Consider the following 20708-nt stretch of genomic DNA (forward strand, 5'->3'; position numbering starts at 1 on the left):
GCCTTTAAAACAGTTGCCAAATCCACTCTGCCTTCAGGGGAAATCTGGAGTTACTTCCCAGAGATTTTTTTTTTTTTTTTTTTAGGAAAAATGATTTGCATGTACATCAGGCCTTAGTTACTAGGCACCCCTCCTCCCTCATGCACCTGACATCATAATCCCTTATGACATCTTAATCATCTCCCCAGCAACACCCCATGAGAAAGTCAAAAGGATTATGACATCAGGTGAACCAAGAGCAGCAGGAAGAAAACTATGATTCAACCAGCAATCTGGAATTTAAGGATCAGTGTTATGTCAGTTTTCAACCTGAATTCAACTTTGGATTTATGACAGAATTTCCACATTGGAAGGGACTTTTAGAGGTCATCTAGTTCAATGGCTACAGGAATAGGAATCCCCTTTACAACTTCCCTAATAAGTCATATATAGTCCTTTTGAAGACCTCCTGCGATGGGAAACGCAACCTACTAATTCCCAAGGTAACGCATTCTTTTTTTTTTTTAATACTTCTGATTGTTTGGAAACTTTTCCTTTTATCAAACCTAATTCTACCCTCTAGGGCCAAATGGAATAAAAACAAATTCCTCTTTCATATGATAGCCTTCCTATATACTTAGAGACATTTATTAACAGCCTTCTAAACTTTAGGATTTCCAGGATACTTATTCATCCCATAAATATTTGCAAAGTACCTATTTTGTGCAAAGCATATATTGAGGAAGATGCAAAGTTTAGATGAAAAAGTACATTCTTCTTGCTTTTATGGACTTCATTTTAAAAGATTATAAAGAGCTGAAGTGGATAGAGCACTGGCTCTGGAGTCAAGAGGACCTGAGTCCAATCCAACCTCAGACACTTAATACTTAGCTGTGTGACCTTGGTCAAGTCACTCAACCCCATTGCCTTGCAAAAGTAAAACAAAAGAAATATTATAAATATACCTATAATATATATTAAATGCATTAGATAAAAGCATGCAATGACCCTTGAGAGGGCAATGGGACTGGGATGGTGGCACAGGAAAGAACCCTGGATTTGTTATTAGAAGACAAGTCACTCCCCTACAGTAATAAATCTGCATGAACTTTCCTAAGCCCATTCCCCTCTTTGAACATCTTTTTTGTATCTGCAAAATATTGGACCAGAGAACTGTTAAATTTCCTTCCAAACTGTTCTAGTTAGACTGTCAGGAAGTGCTCTAAAGGCTCTAAAGAAAGAAATCAGATAATTCACCCTAGAGGAAAAGAAAGTGGATTACTCTAACTAATGCACTACTCAAATTTAGAAAGGACCACCGAATAAACCTGTAGCACTTTTCCCAGATGTAACTTTGTCCAAACTAAAAAAGATAAAATCTGATAAGCAAAGACTTTTCCTGCTTCATCCTTCCTGGACAGCAGTATGCTATAGAAATCTGTTATTTTTAAACATTTTTTAAGTGAGTTACCTATCTGCCCTAACTCTATTACATTTTGTTCTAGTTCCAGAGTTTTGAAAGCCAGGATAGATATTTGACTTCTCTATTCCAAACTTACTTCATATGTCAAAGATTCCATAATTCTAAAAACTGACTATGTGGGTGTAAAGTTTTGTTCAAACATTTTGAAAGCTAAATCTTATGCCTTTTTTTTCCAAACTAAATTTGGTTTCACAACACAAACAAAACACACTTGGGGAGTGAATTTTCAGATAAAGTGTCTGTTTTTAAAATTATGACTTAGAATCACACTATCATCAGAGGACCTTAACTCCTTCCTCATTTAGAAAATTCTTCTCCCCTTTCACTCTTTAATGCCTTCTATACAATCTCCTATTCTATCTCTCCTTTCTCTCTAAAGAAATGGAACTTTTGGTTGAAGAGATAAATCTCTCTCTACTTGTAAATTTAATCCCTCCTCATTTTATATTCTGGGATAAGGGAAAGTTGTATTCTTGATTACAGGGTCACCTTTATGTACTAGTTTCCTCCCCATTGACTATAAACTTTTCATTTCATTACATACATTTTCATTTACTTATATCATTAGCTCAAATTTTTGCCGTATAGATACAATGCATTACCAAATTCCTAAAAACAAAATAAAATAAAATCTCTCAACTCTTCTTGCCTCTACTCCCTCAGCTGCAACTCACTTCTCAGTCCCTTGCAAACTTTTTTGACTATGTCATTTGACTGAAACAGATTTAAAGAGGGACAGCTAGGTGGCACAGTGGATAGAATGCTAGGTTTGGAGTCAGTAGGACTCATCCTCCTCAGTTGAAAGCTGGCCTTAGACACTAACTGTGTGACCCTGGACAAAACACATCACCCTGTTTGCCTCAGTTTCCTCATCTGTAAAATGAGCTGGAGAAGGAAATGGCAAATCACTACAGTATCTTTGTCAAAAAACCCACACGTAGGGTTATAAGAGTTGGTCAGAACTGAACAGCAATCAATTAACTCTAAGAAGATCCAAGATGGATTCTGTAATCAGTAAAATCCTATCAGATTATTCATACAAGTCACAGATCACAGATTTAGAACCAGAGACCATCTTGTCCAACCCTCTTAACTTATATATGAAGAAACTAAGGTCTAGAGAGGTGGGGTCTTCTCCAAATTTAAACAGGTATCAAATTTGAACCCAGGTCCCAGGTCCTTGAAATTTTTACACTGTGTCTTCTTCATTTTTTTTTTGGAAGGCAGTGGACCTTTCTGCCTTGCCTACAGTCACACAGCTAGGTAATTTTTAAGTGTCTGAGGTCAAATTTGAACTCAGGTCCTCCTGACTTCAGGGGTGGTACTGTATCCACTGCACCACCTAGGTGCCCTCTTCTGTATCTTTTTATACTTTGACTTTACTGACCACCTCTACCCTTCTCCCTTCTCTCTCCTCTGAAGCAATTCTGATTCTTTTCCTACTTGTTGTGACAAATCTCTTCCTGATCCAAGTCTACCATCTACCTGCTACAAGAAGGCTGTCCTGGTCTCCCTACCCCTCCCACCTACCCCAGTTGTCAGTGACTCCTTTTCAATTATCTTGTATTTACTTATCTGTGTAAATGTTGTATCTTCCCAATAGAATGAAAGGTCCTAGAGGACAAGAACAATTTTCCATTTTGTCTTTTCATCATCAACTTGGAGCTCAGGAACCGAAAGGAAGGTCCCTTCTAGTTGTAACCTTTGATTCTAAGAGAGTAGGAAGGCACTTTAAAAAATTAGTCCAATTCTGACTGAATGTGTCTACTAAAAAAAATCATTTACAAGTCCCCGGAGACAGTGGAGAGGTCATCTATTTTGTCTTCTCTCAGGAGTCCTGACAATCTAGGAAAATACAGACATAAGTCTGTTTTCATAGAGCCACTCAAATCCTTGGGTCAAAAGAAATGTTTGGACTTGGAGTTTCTTGTGCAAAGGGACCTTGTTAAAAATACCCCCTCCACCCCTCTGCCTAGAGTTCTGCTGGTCTTTGTTTTTCTTCTGAGCTGGCTGTAGCTCCTCCAGGCAGTAAACACAGGGAAGGGATAATGAGCCCTTGAGGCCTAGAGGCTTTAATAACTATTATTGCTGGGAAGATACAGTTTGTGGGGTAGCTCCAAGTGCCCTGGGGATAGTGCCTCCTTAGGCACCAGGCCTTAGATGGGAGCTCCAAAATGTCTGTGTGAAAAAGGGAAAAATGGAATGCAAGCAACCACCTTCATCCAATGCCAACTCTGAGCTCCAGAAGCAATGCAATCTTTGAGAGAAAAAAAAAAGCTGATGGACAAAGGAGTTGTGATAAAGTAACTTCCTTTGGAGCTTTATTTGAGTTAACAAACTCCCCTCTTAAGATACAGACAATTCTAGGGTGTAACTTTGGAGTTATCAGTTGGCCAGGCCTTCACTGGAATTAATCTACTTGTGGATTTAGAACTGGAAATGACCTTAGAGGTCATCTAGTCCAATACCCTCACTTTTTCAGATGAGGAAACTCAGACCCACAGAGGCTGAATGAACTGCCCAAGGTTAAAGGTGACATAAAATGCATTTCCCCCCTCTTACTGGTCACCATTCAGGGTTGTTATGTTTACCTGATTTTCTTAATGATTTTCTTAATTCCAAAGGGCTAGAAGAGTATATTCAGGGATGTCTGATGAAAAAATAAAAGATACCAATAAAACTTAACTTTTAAAAAGATGCTATAATATTATAATATATTGGTAATATATAATTTTATATTCTTAAATATTTATATATAATTATATAATAACTGTACTATAGTATTAAAGGGAAAGGAAGAATTCAAAATACTTTTCCCCTCTATTAATATCAGTCTTCTTCAGTTGAGCATGCAGTAGACCCTCAATAAATACTTTATGAATTAGCTTCTACTGAAAGTTAGTTGGTACCACTGATATCTAAGGGAAAGAGTAGGCTAGAGAACAGATGTGGACAAGAGGACTCTGAAAAAAAATGAAAGAATAAAAGATACTCAAGGAGAAACAAGGGGAAGAGATAAAAAAAAGGTAGGATCAAAGAGAGTAATCAAGAAAATAGCTGTTTCTTATTTGGCATTCAGCAATGAAATTGTTGGAAGAGCACTATACAAGAACCCAGGAGATCTGTGTTCTACTTTACCAAGAACTAGTTTTCTGATCTTGGACAAGGTATCTGCCCCAATTTCAACATTAGTTTCATTTTAGCAAAACAATCGAAATTTATTGGAGTAATTAAATGTAAACCAAATAAATTGATTGACTTGATCAATTGATCTCTAAAATTCCTTTCTTTTGTAGTGGGTAAGGGTGATAACAAAAAAAAATAATTTCAGATGAATAATACTTTAGGGCTGTTATGTTGTGTTTTAGTTTTTTTTAAAATCTGTCTGACTCTTTGAAACTTCATTTGGAGTTTTCTTGGCAAAGGCAATAGAGTGGTTTGCCATTTCCTTCTCCAGCTCATTTTGCAGATGAAGAAACTGAGGCAAACAGGATTAATTGACATGCTCAGGGTCACAGAGCTCAATTTGAAGATGAGGCTTCCTGACTTCCAGGACTGATGCTTTATCCATTGCACTCTAGTTTTCCCTGGTTCATGGTTATGAAGGGCTAAAATTTTATACTCCCATAATTCAAAGATGGGCAACAGGGGCAATGGGGAAAAGGGGGAATGCTTCCTTTTCATAATAGTAATCTATGGGACTGTTTAAGATATCTGAATAAGAGAAGATTGATTAGGATGTGATGAATTCTCCTATCTAACACTGTTGATTGATCATGATTTACTCAGTTAAAGGTTCTTGTTAGCTTTCATTCCCCACCCCTCTCCCCTCCTTTCTCTTCTCTGTTCCCATTCTCCCCTAGAACATCTGAAAGTCAGCCTGCCCACCTGGTGAGTCCACAGTTCAGGGGTTTAACAAGGTGATTGCTTTCTGAACCTGGTGAGGGTAAAGTTACCCAAAGATTTGTGGGGTCTGTTTAAACAAGAGTATCTGAACAGGAAAAGCAAACTGACAGGGAGCTCCTTCCATTTCTCCTCCATGGAGGGCAGTGGCCAGAATATTTAGGATACACTTTCACTTAATTGGGCTACTCCAAGTAGCCGGTTCTTTTGATCAGATAGGCTCCAGGTAGGTATAGAGCCATCTGAGCTGAGCTAAGCTACAGATTCAAAGAGTCTGATTTGTATTTGAACAGATGAGATGGCCATGGACTTGTCCAGGATGCCAGAGACAACCTGCAGTGTAGCAGCAGCAGCAGCACCAGCAACAGCAGCAGCAGCAGCAACAACAAGGGGAAAAAGGGTCTCAGAAGCCATTTCCCAGGAACACATTCCTGTGAAGAATGAAAGGTCAGTAAAAAGGCTGGAGTCAGAGGGGTGCCTGGCTCTTTGGCTCTCGACCTTGAATTCTCCACCTATGAATTTTCTCTTTCAACCCTCCTGGAACAGGATACCTCCTTTGTTGTGCCTCTCTGAGAGAAGGGAAAAGAATAGAACTAGGAGAAATCTTCAGATCATAGGAAATTCAAAAGCTCTAATGATGGAAGCCTGATGTTAGAATACCTGAATTGGAGGCTTGTATTCATCACTTGTTAGCTGTTTGACTTTGAGGTAGGCCCTTGACCTCTCTGAACTAATTTCCTCATGGTAAAATGGAGCTAATGGTATTTGCATTGCCTTCCTTTCAGGGCCAGCTATGTGAGGCTTAAAGGGAATATAAAGTACTCTATAACTAGGCAGCCCTTATAAATATGAGTCCTGTTCCCTGGACCCTTCACACCTTGCTTTGGGGCCAAGCCATTAAATTCCCACTTCTTTCCTTCTTCAAGCTAAGGCTTTTCTGTCCTAGGATCTTTCTACTTAACCTCCCTAGCTGCTTGGGGGCAGGGGGTTGGTTTACAAAATCATAAAATGTTAGAGCTGGAAGGGACCAGAGAGCTCACCTGGGCCAATTCCCTACATTTACAGGGTAGGAAACTGAAGGCCAGAGGAGGGACAACTTATTCAAGCTAATAACTTAGCTAGTAAATAGTATAACTAAGACTCAAGGTCATGATTCTGGACTCTAAGGGAAAATTGGCTCTTTTATTAATACCAAACTCTTTTTCTATAGAGAGAAACTGTAGTTAAGGAATAGAAAGGTCAAGACTTTGGAGGGATTTAAGTGAAATTCGTTTTTTTAAATTTTTTTTTTTTTTTACTGCTACTTAAGATACTGAGTCCTCCAATGTCTGGGACTGGTTCCCAGATGCATTTTGACTCTCTGACAGGAAAGTCCTGACCCAGGAATCTCTCTCTCTCTCTCTCTCTCTCTCTCTCTCTCTCTCTCTCTCTCTCCTCTCTCAGTCTCTCTCCTCTCTCGGTCTCTCTGCTCTGTCTGTCCCTTCTCTTCTCCTTTTCTGTCCTCTTCTTCCCTCTCCTCCCTTCTCCTAGAATCTCTGTCTCTGTCATTCTATCTCAGCTGATGAAGGCAAGCGTAGCCAGAGACCTAGATATTTCCAACCCATTAAGGGAGAAAAGCTGATCAAAGATAATCCTTTACTTTAACAAAGTACTCTATATATGTCATTTGATCTTCAAAATAATATTGTGAGATTAGTGAAGCAGTTATTATTAACCTCCTTTTACAGAGGAAGAAACTGCTTTTCAGACAGGAGGAATGACTTGCCCAAAGTTAAGTGGGAACCAGTTTTCCAGGTAAAGTCTTCTGACTCTAAGTCTAATGTTCTCTTCCAGGTCTTAAAAGGAGTGACCTGAAGCACCCACAAAGCTTGGACAAGTCATTTCACCCCTGAAACTGGTCTCTTTTTTTCATCTGTCAAATGATAGGGTTGAAATGTTTTATCTGAGTCCCTTTACAGCTTTAGAGTTCTTTGACCTGCTATATCTTCTATTGGACTTAAACCTTGGGGTTGCCAAATGTCTTTGGGTTCCATAAAGATTCAATCATATATATAGTGGTGACTATCTCCCTTGCCTCTGGGACACATCAAGGATACATGTAATCCCTAGATAAGTGTGAAAGTAAGTCTGCTGTAATTGTAATATATGGCCCAGCATGCATACCAAGGTTGCTTCCTGGCTTTTGCAGTTACTGCCTATGTGACCTTGGGCAAATCATTTTTCTGTCTAGGGCTGGGTTGGACTAGATGATTTAAAACCTGGTCCTCTTAAATAATAAGCTATGAAAGGAATTAGGAAATTTTTATTTATGATTTCTGGGAGGATATGATGGTCCTTGGGTCAGGAATCCACATTTTCCAACTGGCAGATTGTGACCAACGGTAGGGTAGGAGAGGAGAGTGACCTCAGGGAGAGAGGAACAGTCCTGTCACTCCTTCCCTTCCTCAGGCTCTCCCTATACACACCCAAGTTGCCGACGCCAAAGACCTGGGGAAGCCAAAGAGTAGTTTGGGTTATGTCTGGGCTTGTACTTCTTGGAAAGTCTGTGAGTGAACCACAGAATCAGATGGTAAGAACCTGAGATCTCATCGACTTCAATTCCCTCAAATCAATCATGAAATGAATGGCAAGGTGGAGCACTTGTCCGAGGTCACAGATTTCATCTATGGCAGACCTATACCAACTGTAAATGACCACAGTCTCCTACATCTTTATCAGAACTTCTCTTTTTTGAAAAAAAAATGTAATGAGTTAAAACACAAATGCACAAAGAAAATTCTAGCAAGGTACAATTGTTCTGTCCACATCCTAAGAGGCTTGGTTTGGTGTATCTAGGCTCGGATCCCATCACCTCTAAGCCATTCCCTCCATTGTCCCCTCTGGGGAAACTAGTTGACTAACTGATGAAAAGCAATCAACTCAGTTTAAACCTTATCCGAAGTTTCCAAGGAAGTGGTAGAGCCTGGTGGAGACTGAATGGAGTCTGCAACTGGCTATGGCTGATTTCCTTTTTAAAAGAGCAGTGCTGAGAGCTTCCTTTTAAGGATATGGCTCTAGACTACTAGGTGTCACATCATAGCAGAAAGAAAACAACATTGTTGAGACTGGTGTCATTCTGGTTCTCCCTATTATTACATTTGTGACCTTGGGCAAGTCACTTTCAAACCTCTTATTCTGTGGGGAAAAAAACTCCCCAAATTGTGAACCAACTGATCTCTAAGGTCCAAACTTTTATTACTAAAATGCCAAAATTCTCTCCTAAGCATGGAGAGTAGGGGACCCCCCTCATAGAGAGGGTTTTATTTTGTTTCGGGGACCAACACCTATCTGCCCCAATTTCCCCTTCCTCTTTCCTCATTTCCCTCCCTTCTTCAACTACTTCGGGGGAGCAGTCAGAGAAACTGAAAAGAGGCCCGGCTATATTGGATAGAAACCTTTCTCTGAATTCCGATTTGGTGAAAGAGCCAACTTTTCTCGGGTAGAACTCTTGCAGAGGACTTCTGGCTGGTGAGGGCAAAAAGGATTAGCCCAGAAACTCAGAAGGCACTATCCTCAGCAAAATCGGACTGGAATTTTTACTCTGCTTCTTGTGCGCCTCTCTGCGACTTGGTTTCCTCATTTGTCAAACCATGATGCTAATTCTTGCTCTTCTTATCCAGTAAAATCTCTATAGAAAAATGATCTAGCATTATCCCGTCTTTCTTACACTAGCTACCTGCAAAGTGTTCCCCTTGCCCCCAAATGTCTTGGCAGGAACTTGCCCCTCCCCCTCCCTGATGCGCCCCCCCCCCCCCAGCCTCCTTTGCCCCACCCTTGCCAACGTACTGTGGAGCCAGAGAAGGGAGATCACAGGAGCGAGGGATTGTTTCAATATTCATCTGAGCCATTTGGGGTATTTCACCGTCTTCAAAAGAGAGGAGGGGGAAAAAAAACAACTCTTGTCCTTGAAAGCAAATGATTAGCAGAACACTGGGAATACAATAATTACCCCAAATGGAAATCAGCTCAGAACCAAACAATACAGCCCTTGTGAAGCGCCGTGCCTATAAAATGTAGGAAATCTTATAACTCAGGGGAGGGATCTGGTGAAATAGCCCGACTTGGGCAAAGCCAGGCAAACTATGTCGAAGTGAAGGGTCGGAAATCGAAGAGGAATTAAAACCTTAGGAAGTGATTTATGGTTAGCCTAGAGAGCAAGACCTCCGAATAGTAAGGCTGAAGGAGACCTTAGGGAAGACAGAATGTAAGAACTGGAGGACACTTTAGAGGTCATCTGATCTTTTGACAGAAGAGGAAACTGAGCCACAGATAAGTTAGACCGCTTTGCCTCAGACTAAGCTGCTGACCAGTATTCTGACCTCCTGACTCATGGTCCCCAGTTTTTTTTTTCCATGCCCGAAGGGGGAGGGGAAAAGAGGGGGCTTAAAAATAGTATCAGTGAGCCTGTGATGTTTACTGACAATAATAACAAGAGTTCCTAAAACCACAGCCTGGAAATTGATATTTTTATGTTGCAAAGCTGGGGACAAATTGCATTTCATTATAGTCCGGAATCAATAAACACTGCAGAGACAGTCCCTTGCTTCAGTTCTACCTGCACTGCTGTCTGTTCCAAAACCTTTGGGAAAAGATTTCGGGGAAAGGAATTTTGAGTTAATGAGGTTTTTCTTTTTTGTGTGTGTGCGGGTGGGGGAGATGAGTTGGGGTGTGGTGGTGAAGACGAAAGCAGAGGCTATAAACCGGGATTGGGAGAATTGAGGATGGCAGGCTCTGTGAGAGCTCCCGGAGGCTTACAATTCATCTCTGGATTTTGATAATTTTGCCTCTAGAAAGAGACTAGTGGGGCCCCATTTACTCATAATGATCACATTCAAGTCCGTGATTCAGAGTGAATCATGCTATAAGGCTTCCATTTAAATGGGGCTGGAGGAGGAGACAGGCAAAGAGAAGAGGGAAGACAAGAATAAGAGGGAGGAGGAAGAGGAGGAGGAGGACTGTGGATAGTGTTGGAAGAAGGGAATGCTGGCTGCTTTAAGTTGTCTCACCTCCACATTGGGGAGGGGGGCTGGGGAGGTAAGAGGTAAGGAGGCAAACTTTCTCCATGCGCATTTCCCCTGATTGTGGAAAGCCCTGTAGGTTAGGGAATGGACGTTGACAGCTTAATAGGACAGTCTGGTCATTTTCCTTCATTAACGTTTCGAAGAAAGAACTAAATTCTGGGCGAGCTAAATCCCCTTTTAAACTACTTCCAAGGGCAGTGCTCGTGTCTAAAGAAGTTTGAAACAGACTGGGACCAGAGGGGAGAATTCCATCCTTTCCACATCCATTTTTCGGTGCCTAAATTCCCCCCTCCCTCTCCACAGGATTGGTTTAAACTCCGAAGCGCTTCCAACTCCGCTTGGCTAGTGATAAGCCCAATCCTCTAGGTGGGAACAACTGCAATCTGTGAATACGCATTTCAAAGGAAACAAATTTGTTGCCCTTTCTGTCTCTTCCCGGAATGCCTCAGTCTCTGCGTGTGTCTCTGGTCCTATCTTATTTCCCTGGCTTTTCCCTCCCACCACCTCCTGGATGGATAGCCAAATATGAGCGAGGCAAGCCGTGATTTCAAAGCACTCTCTTCTGGAACTTCTCTAAAGCAGTTCTCCTGTTTCCTGGTACCGAGCTTCTGAATTCCGGACGGCCAGCCCCTCCTCAGCTAGGGGCATGTATTGCAAAGACAAAAGCCCTTCCAAAAGGTTGGGAACTGAAGGCTTCAATCCCACCAGCGCCGAGGAGCAAATAACACCTTCAGGGTTGATCCCCGCTGTCTTAAGGCCCAGAAGTTCGTCCTGAAAATACTGTTTATTTAGTTTTGAATCGTTCCCAGTCATGCAACGACTACCCCTAATTGAATGGCCCAGGTTTTTATCCAAGCTTCTAAGGCTTCCTCTCTCTCTGACCCTCACTTCCCGCCCCCCCCCCCCTCCCTTCCCCAGTCTTTGAAATGTCTGGGCCTGGGGGAGATTTTGCGGTTGGAAAGAACTATAGTGTGTGCTGAAAGAAGCTATAGACAGAAGATAACCCTAAACGTGATAGTAAATGTTATATCGGTGGAGAGCACAGGGACATGGGAGTTACAAAGCAGTAGGGTTAGATTGCTATTTCTTCTACTGAAGAAGAGGCTTCATGACCTTGGAATAGTCATCTTTCCTCTCTGGGTCTCAATTTTCTTTCCTACAAACTGAGAGTTGGACTCGAATTTTTCTCCAGGTCTCTTCGAACTTTAAAGGCTTAGGTTCATCGTCAGGAAACAGTAATTTCTTCCTGGATGTCTTATGTCTACCGGTATAAAACCAGAAAATCACTGGACAGAATCTAAAGAGAGTTGAGGATGGGAGGGACATGTACATGTAGAGAAGGGTCCCCTGATCGTGGCCAGGTTCTCAGCAGACACTTAATCGTACTGTATCTCCCTTCTTTTTTCACACCCTTTTCCTCCACAATCTCTCCTAAGTGAACTCCTTGGATCTGGTCCCTAAAGACGAGAGAAGGGGGTTGCTTCAGAGAGCTGGCCCCGGCCCTGGCCATTTATAGGACACTTTAGCGAGAGATCTTGTTTTTAGGACTGAGCCCCCGCAGCCCCGGGGTCTGTTTGACATCTTGAAGCTTAAATAACCGTAAGGCATTGTTACTGGTTGGCAGCAAAGTGGTTCGTTACGCCTGATTGGGCTAATTGCTTTGAAATAGGATATATTATCTATAATTATAGAGATCTAGGAGGAGACGGCCAGCCTCCGCTTTCATCTTTTCCAAGTGCATCATAATGTCGTGATCAAATTAATTTGGGCTATTTGAAATAGTGCCTCCCTTCTTCCCCTCCCCTTCCCTCCCCTCACTCTCTTCTCTCCCTCCCCCCCCAGCCCAGTAGGTTCCATTCCTCTCTCGCAATCCTCTCCCCTCGGGGCTCCCCCAACTTTAAAGAGGCTAGGCGCCTAGGCCAGAGAGAGGAAGGGAATGAGGCGGGAGGGGTGGGAGTGGGGCTGGGGATGAAGAGAGAACGAAAGGCGGTGAGGGAGGATGGGGGGCCGTTTCTGCGACGGCGCCTTTTAGAATCCCGGAGTCTCCAGTGACCTGATGGATTTCACGGCGGGTCCCCCTCTTCGGCCCCACTAGACGACAGGCATTAGAGTGCCAGGAGTTGGGAACGTTAGGATCTCCCCCATACAATTAGGGAGCAACGACTTGGGGACTTTAAGGTCTCCACCGGGGAGGAGGCAGGGAAACCCAGACTCCAGGTCTGTCCAAGGTACCAGGGAAGGGAAGGGAGTTGTGCCTTTAAATGCACCGCAATTCGGGGGCATATTTCCTTCTAGCAGTACTGCGGAGTAGGGCAAACCTCCTCTCTACTCCCCTTTGGCTGCAACCTTGCGCACTGTGCTCTCAAGGACTTGTCTAGCTCCAACGCTTTCTTTTCCAGGTCCTCCATGGCAAACCTTCTTCACCTAACACTTTCGGCCCCTCAAGACCCTAAAACCGAAGGCAAAGCCACGGTCTAGGCAGTCTTTTCTTCGGGTCCGAACTCGAATTCCTAAGTAGCTCCTCGGAAGGGCGGGGCCCGTGGCACTGCTGCTGCCTCCCGGATTCCTCAGCCCCCTAAGACTCCTTTGCCCCAAAATCAAATGCTCCGGGTAATCGGTTTTCACAGCACATTCATTATATTAAACGGTTACTGTTTGCGACGCTAATTGCGCAATATCGTTATCTAGCGCCAGTGTCCCACTGAGAAGCTCGTTTCAAATAAACAGAGGCGCTTCCACCACGGCCGCAGAGCAAATTAAATGGGGGTGGGGGTGAAGAACCCAGGGAGAAGCCCCCCCCCTCCCAAGACGAAATTTCTTTCCTGGAGATTCATTCAAGAAACCGAACCTAAAGGAAAGATGGAAAGAGCTTTGGAAGGGTCTGTCTGAAAAAAACATTCCATCTGCAAATTCCAAACAGACTGCAAGCATGCTTTCAGGAGACGGGGGGGGGGGGGGGGGGGGCAAGAAAGAGAAGGAGGGAGGAAAGGAGAGAAAAACAGACAGAGAGAGGGGAGAGACGTGTGTGTGTGTGTGTGTGTGTATGTAGAGAGAGGCGGACATGTATATACATATATATTACATATTTAGAAAGGAGAGGAGAGACATATAATACAAATATAGAAATATATTACATATATAGCGAGACGGTCAGAGACAGAGAGAGGAGTCACACACACATAGAGCAAGACACACAGACAAACAAAGACATATATATAGAGAGACAGACAGACAGACAGACATGGACAGACACAAATACAAAGGGATAGAGACAGAGAAATGGACGTAGACAGAGAGGCAAAAAAAAAAAAAAAACCAGTTAGACGTTCCTAAAAGAAAATCGGACAATGCTTAGGTATTCAAAGAGTGGGAGAGCAGCGGGCTTAGCCAACAGAAGTCTTATTGAAAATTCCCAAAGACAACTTGAGTTTGAGGAAGTTGAAGGGGAATGCCATGGAGGAATGCAAAGGAGAAATCTCAGTCTTTGTCCATTAGCTGTAGGCGAGCCTTTGCCAGGTTATGAATTACAATCAAGTCGGTTCTCCGATGATGCCATGATTAAAATACCACCAAGTATGAAAAAAATGTAAACACTGAAGTTCATTACTGCAAGATAAATACGGCATAATCATCTCATCCTGTCATCCCCTTGGAGCTCCCCAGTCAAAGCTCAGTCCTGAGAAGTGCAGTTGGGCTAAACTTCGCCAAAAGCCCATCAGCACCCTCCTAAAGCTAAAACTCCATGCATCCATGCATCCATACGTCCACACATGCATACATGCATGCATGAATCTAGATACATCTTTTCCCTTCCTCTCCTCCCCAGCCCACCTCCGCCCCATTCATATTTCCCCCCAGAAACAATGCGATGGAAACCCTGAGGGATTGTTGCAATCAGCGACTTGAAGAGCACATTATTCTTCTCTCCAGTAACTCTTTTCTGCGAGCCGGCAGCAGGCGGGCAGCGCCATTCAGAGAGGGTGCAGCCCAAGATCAATAGGCGGAAGGGGTTCTATTATTACAGTGATTATGATGGGTACTTGGAATTTATTCCTATCTGGAGATTTTCTCTCACACTGATACCCACGCCTTCATTCCTACTTAAAACAAAAGCAAAAAACCGGGGGGAAAGTCTGCTGGGTCTCCAGCCTCGACGGAAAAATAAAAACTAACCCCCGATTTGGGGGGAAATAGCCTGAGGCGGAGTAGAGCAAACTGAAGCTGTCAGGCTGAATGGGCTGGGGTCTCAAGGCTAAGGCGGTTTGCTCCCTGGAGGCGGGTTAAACTCTTCCACAGTCCCACTGCAGTGGAAGCCTTTGATCAGGCCGCTGCTGGCGCCTAAAAACAACATCACTTGTCTGCCTATTAGAGGCACTGACTAATCGGGACACATTGTTTATTCTCGCAATTAGCAATGCTGCTGCTTCTAGGAAAGAGCAGAGCCTGCTCTTGGCTCCTCTGACCCGCCCAAGCCCGCAGCCTCGGGGCAGAGATCTGGCCAACCTGGAGCAAAGGAGCTTGTCACCTAGCCCGTGCGACTCGGGGGTTCATCAGAGAATGCCTGGCCCCTCGGAAGAGCTGGCATTCCCGAGATGCTGCGAAACCGCTTCGATTCCCCCATCTCTCATCGCACACCCTTGGGTCCCTAGTTCCCACCCCACGCTTAAATTCAAATGAGAAGGTGAATTCTTCTACCTCCCCCCCCCCCCCGTTTGTTCCCCGTAAGCACGCCTAGAAGCCTCAACCTTTCCTCCACTGTTTCAGATCTGTAACGAATCTGAAGATATGATGTAAACTCCCAGTGGGGGAACAGGAGAATCTGACACACCGAGGCGCCAGGGCCTTTTAAAAATACCCCACAGGATTTGTACGCCCCTCCTTTAAAAAGCAACAACAACAACAACAAAATAAAAGAAAACCAAAACGAATGGTGGCCATTCACAGCCCCATCAGAGTGCACCAGAGTATGTAACCTTTCTCCCAGACCTGATTCCTTTTGTGTTTCTAAAGTTTCTGCTCTCATCCATCCGTTTTCTTAATCTCTATGAGCATAATCTACAGCTTTTATTGGGCCCAGTTAAAGGAGAGGGAATTCTCTGTCCCACAGCCTTAGAGATAATTACCCCTAAATGGCTGCTAGAGCCTCTTGTGTTTCTAGGAGATTAGAGCCCTGTAGCCATCAATAAACTTTTCTCAGCGAGCGGCCAATCACGTTATTAGAGAACCGTTCCGTTTTAGTGCCGGTCCATCCTGGTCACAGGGATAAGAGATCATAAAAATGGGAGGAGGGGGGGCCAGCTACAGAATAAAATAGTCAGGTCTCTAGTGCTTTCCGCACAGAGCCTGGAAGAGTCCTAATTCTGGTGCTAATGGTTACATGTGTGTGTATGTGTATGCATAAAATACATACTTTGTATCTATGTATGTAGACATTCATATTAAATACCCGGTTATATAATACATTAGCTAACGTTTCCTTCTAAATGAAGAAATAAAAAAATCATTTTCATATCAAGCACAACCAACCATTATGTGGGAATATTTAATTCGCTCTTTTTCCATTCAGAGCTCTTCTCCACTCCATTTAAGATGCTTTTTAAAAAAAAAATCTAAGTATACTATGTATTTGCAGAAAACTGATAGGACTGAGTTGTTTCAAAAGACTTGCAGTTTGAGGTCACACTGAGGACAGCCCTGAATTTTGTTGATGTGGAGGCTGGTTTTATTTCGATGTCTTAAATCTGAAATGAGGCACCCCACATCCCCTAAATACTTTGGATGAAATGTAATCTAATCGCAAAAGAGGAAGTTTATGAAATGGGAAAAATTAACTTAAAACAGAAAAAAAAATGAAGGTGAATCACCCCTTTCTGGTAAGTTCCTGTTTTTTAAAAGTGCCATCTCTCTCGAGGAATCTTTGTGCTTTGGCTGTAGTTGGTCTTATTTTGCTTTTATAAACCTGAGAGAAGGCAAGGATCGCAGTGTCAGAAGAGGGAAGGCATCACTGGATAAAAAGGTAAACCACATTCAAGAGAGGAAAACTGAAGGTGTTTAAAGAAAAGAGAGACAGAGAAAGGGGGACACTGGAGAAGAGGGGGGAAAAGAAAGGGGAAGAGAGCAAAAATTTTAGTTTGGAGCTAACTTTCTCATTCACAACACCCCCCCCCCCCCTTCTTTCGCTGTTATTGCTATACCTCCACCCTTGTCCCTACCCCACCCCCACTCCATCCCGAACCAGAAGACTGGAGAAGGTTGTCCGTAGGTAAGTCCCGGAGCCCGAGGCCCAATGGAGAGCGCCTGTTCCTCCCCTCTGTCTGCTGATTGGCTGGCTGGCGCTCGGCTGTGCCTTATTAACACGTCCCGCTGGGAGCCGGGACTGGACAGTGCCCAAAGCCCCGAGAGCGAGAGACGGAGAGCTGTGAGTCGCCAGCCACCCAAGCCTGGCATTTTGGGAAGGGAGCAGAAGAAAAGGGGGGGGGGGGGCGGAGAGCCGGGAGGTTTGGAAGTAAGAGCCCACCCACCCACACTCCCCCCAAGCCCATGCTCGGGGGGCGGCCGCTGCTGCGTCCTGAGGCTGGCAGGGACCTCGGCTCTGTATGGCCCCGGCTGTTGATATGACTTCTTTACAAATCGGTGTCAAAATCGAGGAGTCTCCGGTGTCTGCCTTCAGCAAGCCCGGCGGCGGCGGCGGAGGAGGAGGAGGAGGAGGAGGAGGAGGCGGCGGCCAGACGCCCAGCGCCTCGGCTGCCGCTATGGGGGGAGAAGAGGAGGGCGAGAAGCCTAAAGTGCCCCCTTCCCTCCTGCCTTTCAGCGTGGAGGCGCTCATGGCTGACCACAGGAAGCCAGGGCTCAAAGACGCCCTCCCCGGGCCCGACGGGCCCCAGGCAGCAGGAACTTCGGCCCAGTCCCTGGGCACCAGGGTCGGATCCTTAAGCGCCGGGGCTGCCCCAGAAACGCCCGCTTCTCCGCTGGCTCTCAACAGCCATTTTTCGGTGGGAGGACTCATAAAACTGCCGGAAGATGCACTTGTCAAAGCCGAAAGCCCAGAGAAGCAGGAGAGGACCCCGTGGATGCAGAATTCCAGATTTTCCCCACCTCCCCCTAGTAAGTAGGAAACTTGGGGTGGTGGTCCTTGAACTATTTTTTTTTTAATTTTGTGAGGGAGGGGAGATCAGGAAAAAGACGTGGTCTCTGCGAGTACATTCGTGTCTGTTCGCATATTACAATCCCATTTCAGGGCTGGAAGACCTGGGAGTCCTGTCTCTTCTTTTTTTAACAAATGGGGAAACTAAGTCCCAGAGAGAAACGACTTGCCCCAGCTCCACAGGAGAAAGCCCAGGTCTCCGGAATCCCCATTTCAATCCACCATACAACTTCGTCTCTCCACTTATAACGGAACTTTGTGTTTTCTTAAAATAGGGGAGTCGGAGGCCCGGGGTGAGGCCAGACTATTCTCTAAAAGTAGCCTCCGCCCGAGGACTTGATGGTTGTTGGTGTCTCCCATCAACTAACTTCAGAACATTCTTCTACACTCTTCCCTTTTCTCTCCCAGACCCCAAACAACCGAAATGGGAAGGGAGGGGGGAACCTCTGTTATCAAATATTGTATCCCAGGTTGCTGGTTGCCACTTTCCACATTGATGCCCCGGTTTGTTGCTCCCGAACCCCTAGTCCACCCTTCCCCCCCCCCCCCCCAGTTAAAAGAACCGGGTCCTCTAGATTCAGTTCGGCTGAAATGTGTGCAAATTTCCTAACTAAACGTCTGCACGCTATTTAGGGGGACTTTGGGGGACTTTTAAAGACCATCCACACTCCATTTAGTTTTATAAATAGGCTTTTTGGTTCGAGAAACTGAGTCCAGCGGGCACCCAATTTTGACTTGTACTATCTTCTAACACTCTACTAACCTGCTTTCAATTAAGTGGAGTTCAAGCGCTTGGGGAGACGGGGGGGGGGGGGGGGGTCATTCCTGTACATAAGCCCTGAACTTATAAAGATGGTTAAGTGTTCAGAGGATTTAAATAGCACGGGAAATTCCCAAGTTTTCCTCATTTCCTTCGATTATTATTTTTTGTGTGTGAAATAATAGAAGGAATTCAATGCCATGATCTTAAAGAACGATTTTATCTGGGGATTAAAATTCTTTGAAATGAAAACCCCTCCCTTCATTTAATGACTAAAGAAGGCCGACAAAAATGTTATGACTTCACTGCAGGGTAATTATGTTTCATCTCCTAGACTCCAGGCCTCTCTTCTTTTAGCTAAAACTCATCTAGGAGAATTTCTCATTGCATTTAAAATGCTTAAAGATCCTCTTTGGCCATTCCCCTTCCTCTTCCCCCCCCCTCAGGGTATTTACTTTTCGACAAGTCGGCTCTAGGGTGTAACACCCCAACCAGAATAGCAACAGTTTCTCCCTTAGAACTCTTAATGAATTAACTACTCTACTAGTTCAATCTCTTTCTCTGGGGCCGGAAGAATAGTCTGTGTATGTGCGCAGCTAAAGTTAGTCCAGTTTATGTCTGGGATTAGCTCTGTTTAGAATCTAGAATGTTCTCAGCAGCACACTTGCCTAAATTGTCTCCTTAGGGCTTTTCTGATATGGTCCTGCAGACTTCAGCCTATTTGCTTAAGAACACAGTTTCATTCCCCTGGGGAATCTTTTCTTGTCTTCCTTATACAGGCCAAAGAGGATCGAGTCAGGCCTGTTTGTGGGGGGGGGGGGGGGCAGAGGGGAGAAGTGGAAAGGCAAGGGCTGGCACTCGCAGTGCCAGGCCTGGAGGGTCCTGAAGACTGATGAAGTGGAAGCTTCCGTGGGAATCGGGGTGTTTTCCCCGGCCCCTTTTCGGGGGTGTAACTGATCCGTGCTCTCTCTCCCCCATCCCTGTTCTGTTTTTCTCCCTCCCTCCCACCCCGTTTCAGGGCGGCTCAGTCCTCCGGCCTGTACTCTCCGCAAGCACAAGACCAACAGAAAACCTCGGACTCCCTTCACCACGGCGCAGCTGCTGGCTCTGGAGAGGAAATTCCGCCAGAAGCAGTATCTGTCCATCGCCGAGCGGGCCGAGTTCTCCAGCTCTCTGAGCCTCACCGAGACCCAGGTGAAGATCTGGTTTCAGAACCGACGTGCCAAGGCCAAGAGACTGCAAGAGGCCGAGCTGGAGAAGCTGAAGATGGCAGCCAAGCCCATGCTGCCCCCCGCCGCTTTCGGCATCTCCTTTCCCCTGGGAGGCCCGGCAGCTGTGGCCGCGGGGGCCTCGCTCTACGGCGCTTCCAGCCCCTTCCAGCGGGCCGGGCTGCCGGTGGCGCCAGTGGGACTGTACACGGCGCACGTGGGATACAGCATGTATCATCTGACATAAGAGAGGGGCGGAGGAAGAGGGGCCTGACCCACCGGACCTCAGCCAGGCAGCAGCGAGAGCCCTTGGAGCACCCCCAGAAGGTGCCTTGTTTGCAGGTTTCCCCTCTCTCTTCCCCAACTTGATTTTCCTCTCTCCGGTCCCCCCCCTTTACCACAAGTGGCAGGAACTCTCCATCCCCACTCTCCATCTCTTTGATCTTTTGGAAACTCCCACGACCTTGACATTCTTTTTCCCACTCTTCCCTTCTCCTCTAGAATGCTAAAACTCTTGGGAGGGAACTTGGAAAGCTTCTAGTTCAGCCCCTTCATTTTACAGATGAGCAGGGAGTTGGGGGTGGGGGGGCAGGTCATTTTCATCCAGAGGAGTTGAGAGATCGGGTGTCTGGGACAGAGATGTTTCCCAATTTAGAGACTTTGGTAGAGGAGTTCAGAAAAGTCTGGAATCCTGGGCAAAAATTTACTTTGGGGAAAAATAACACATAATAGATAAATGAGAAAGGCCAGATGAAAGGGATCTCTTTCCTACCAACATATGAATCATTTCCACTTTCTATTAAGCAACACCACTTGTTTCTTTCCCAAATAGTCCCTTTGGAAGGGACTCTATGTACTATGTAATATAATGTATATTTGAAATTTTATTATCATTTATATTATAGCTATATTTGTTAAATAAATTAATTTTAAGCTACAGTGATTTGCTCTCTTTATTGTTTTCTCTGTAGTGTATTGTTTCTGGCAGCATTTTAAATCTTTAATTCCCCTACATTATGCTGATGTCATGTTAGAGGTGACATCCACTTCGGAAGAAAAACTGTGTGTGTGTGTATGTGTGTGTTTTAAAAAAACACACTGGGACAAGTTCCCCTTTTGTAAAGTGGAATATCAAAACAATTTCCTGAGAAATTCATTTTGGCCTCATGGA

General features: G+C 44.7%; 1 protein-coding gene across 2 annotated transcripts; it reads left to right on the forward strand.

Moving 5' to 3' along the window:
• Positions 1 to 284: 284 nt before the first annotated feature.
• MSX1 (msh homeobox 1) lies at positions 285 to 20466 on the forward strand. 2 transcript variants are annotated; one of them, XM_074227496.1, is made up of 4 exons: positions 285 to 482; positions 5659 to 5812; positions 17237 to 17529; positions 19348 to 20466. In XM_074227496.1, exons 2-4 carry the CDS (start codon positions 5664 to 5666, stop codon positions 19782 to 19784), a joined length of 879 nt encoding a protein of 292 aa, XP_074083597.1. In that variant the 5' UTR covers positions 285 to 482; positions 5659 to 5663; the 3' UTR covers positions 19785 to 20466. The 2 variants fall into 2 exon arrangements, with proteins under 2 accessions (XP_074083597.1, XP_074083596.1); XM_074227495.1 differs by lacking the exons at positions 285 to 482; positions 5659 to 5812 and having other exon boundaries at positions 16414 to 17529.
• Positions 20467 to 20708: the final 242 nt, after the last annotated feature.

Source organism: Macrotis lagotis, chromosome 3, assembly GCF_037893015.1.
Source record: "Macrotis lagotis isolate mMagLag1 chromosome 3, bilby.v1.9.chrom.fasta, whole genome shotgun sequence".
Classification (NCBI taxonomy): Eukaryota; Metazoa; Chordata; class Mammalia; order Peramelemorphia; family Peramelidae; genus Macrotis; species Macrotis lagotis.

Coding starts and splice junctions, on each gene's coding strand:
- MSX1 (XM_074227495.1), top strand. CDS start 17,022: ATGGCCCCGGCTGTTGATATGACTTCTTTACAAATCGGTGTCAAAATC. Junction 17,530..19,347: donor ATTTTCCCCACCTCCCCCTA/GTAAGTAGGAAA, acceptor ACCCCGTTTCAG/GGCGGCTCAGTCCTCCGGCC.